Below are 2,255 nucleotides of genomic sequence, written 5' to 3'. Positions count from 1 at the left end.
ATGCTGCAAAACATTACCCACCCCCAACCATGGATTAAGCTTTACAATTTCATGAGGTCTGCTCAATGCAAGCAAGATGAAATGGAAGTAATCATAACCCATAAATTAATTATAATGATATAAAGCAATTGCTATTGTAATGGTTTACCGTGACAGGGAGAACCTAAATGTGGTGTACAGGTAGACAATTGAAGCATGAACAACTAGCTCTTCAACTGCAGAGAAGCATGAACAACTAGCTCTTCAACTGCAGAGATAGTCACTCACTCGGGAAACACGAAAAATCCGATACAGCTCCAACAGGTGAAAGGATGAAATCTCTCTACACAATCGAGAAGCACTCAGATAACTTCATGTCGACAAGCCTGGATATGCTAGCAATTGCCTGGTACTCAGATAACCTCATCCAAGAGTGTTGACAGCTTCCCAGACCAAATTCCTCGGTGCAGTAGCACCGGTAGTAGCTTGCCTAGCCTGCATTGCTGCAGCCCTTAGTGTCCTCACCGTCATCACATTTGCCTCCCAGAACGTCGCGGCGCCGTAATGCAGGCCGTGCTTCTTGCAGAGGTCGCGCACAAACGGCGCGACCATCCTGTAGTGTTGCCGGGGCAGGCGAGGGAACAAGTGGTGCTCAACCTGGAACTGCAGGCCGCCGTGGAACCAATCCATCCACGGCGGGCACTTGATGTCGAGCGTGCCGGCGGTCTGCCTCTCGAACCAGTCGTTCCCCTTTGGTGGCCCGAGGTACACCTCGGCTGAGAAGTGGTTCAGTGTGAACTGCACGTGCTGAAGCCCCGTGACGAAGAAGCCGACGAGCACGAACGCCACCCTCTCCCACCAGCTCGGCAGGGTGGAGATCAACAGGGGGTACCAAATCCAGAAGGCGGTGACTCCGGCGACCTCCAGCCACCGCTGCTGCACCTTCTTGTGCGTGATGAGGAAGACGATTGACTGCACCATGAGATTGATCCTGGCGAAGCCCATGACGGGGTAGTATGTCCAGTGCTGGTAGCTGACGAAGAACTTGGATATGGCGTCGAAGGCGAGGGTGCGCTCGTAGCAGACGGACCAGATGTTGTTGAAGAGCTTGGTGGAGACGGCGAAGAGCGGCAGGTGCTGCAGGTCCGGGTCGTGGTCGAGGCTGTTGCAGGCGATGTGGTGCGTGTTGTGGTTGTACTTCCACCAGGCGATGCCGAGGCCGGTGAGGCAGTTGCCGGTGATGATCTGGATGAGGCGGTTGAGGGCGGGGTGGGTGGTGAGCTCGTGGTGGCCCGAGTCGTGGCCGATCCAGCCCGACTGGATCCAGATGAAGCCAATGAGGCCGCCGGCGAAGAGGTGGGCCCCGGTGGAGGCGCAGGCGAGGGTGCAGTAGAGGGCGAGGGAGAAGAGGACGGACATTGCGGCGAGCTGGACCTTGGGCATGGGGCCTACGCGCTCGAAGAGGCCCGCGGAGGAGAGCTGCGCGAGGAGGCGGCGGAAGTCGGCGGAGGCCGGGGAGACGGTGTAGTCGGAGAGGCGGCCGACGAAGAAGCGGCGCAGGAGCGGGCGCACGGAGGGCGGGTGGTAGGCCATGAAGGCGTCGGTGGCGTCCTGGCCGGCGAGGGTGAGGAGCGGGACCTCGCCGCCCGGGTGGCGGCGCAGCCAGGGCGTGACGTCGTAGACGTCCCCGGAGATGGAGATCCAGAGGTCGTCGGCGGCGTTGTGCGCGCTCATCTCCTTGGAGGAGATCATGCGGACGTCCCCGCCGGCGTCCTTGGTGGCGGGCGGCATTGCGTCGGCGGCAGGCGCCGTGGCGTCGGTGAGGCCCGTCAGGGCCATCGGTAGCGTGGATTTGGGCTGGCGAGGATGAGAGGTCAGGAAGAAGCAAGGGGGGAGATCGGATCTTAAACCAGGAGGAGCGGAGCGGAGCGGTGGTTTGTTAAGGAAGGGGTGGGGAACTCCTTTCTTCTTTCTTTTATGAGTTTCTGCCTGTCGTCCTCCTCCTCGCCCTCGATCTGATCTTAAGTTTTTTTTTTTTTTTTGAGAGATGATCGTTTTCTATGTGCTGATACGACTGTTTACTTCAGGCTAGGGACATTTAAAAATTTGGGCCTAATTTCTCCGTTTTGATCCTTTGGCTGACACAAGTAACTTTTTTCCGACAAATATCATACATTAATATCGTGAAAATATCAATTAAACTCAGCCTCTGCAACAACGTATTGCCCAACTTCTCTAAAAGCGACGGCTCTAAGAAGAGAATAGTGCACAAACGT

General features: G+C 56.6%; 1 protein-coding gene across 1 annotated transcript; it reads right to left on the bottom strand.

Annotated features, from left to right (window-relative positions):
• Positions 1-289: 289 nt before the first annotated feature.
• On the bottom strand, positions 290-1,930 carry LOC124655067 (delta(8)-fatty-acid desaturase 2-like). The gene has a single exon (XM_047194034.1). The coding sequence runs from the start codon at positions 1,816-1,818 to the stop codon at positions 403-405; it is 1,416 nt and encodes a 471-aa protein (XP_047049990.1). The 5' UTR covers positions 1,819-1,930; the 3' UTR covers positions 290-402.
• Positions 1,931-2,255: the final 325 nt, after the last annotated feature.

This window comes from Lolium rigidum, chromosome 5 (genome assembly GCF_022539505.1).
Source record: "Lolium rigidum isolate FL_2022 chromosome 5, APGP_CSIRO_Lrig_0.1, whole genome shotgun sequence".
NCBI classification, from domain to species: Eukaryota; Viridiplantae; Streptophyta; class Magnoliopsida; order Poales; family Poaceae; genus Lolium; species Lolium rigidum.
The sequence above is the reverse complement of the archived record's forward strand: the minus strand, read 5'-3'. Positions and strand labels throughout refer to the sequence as shown.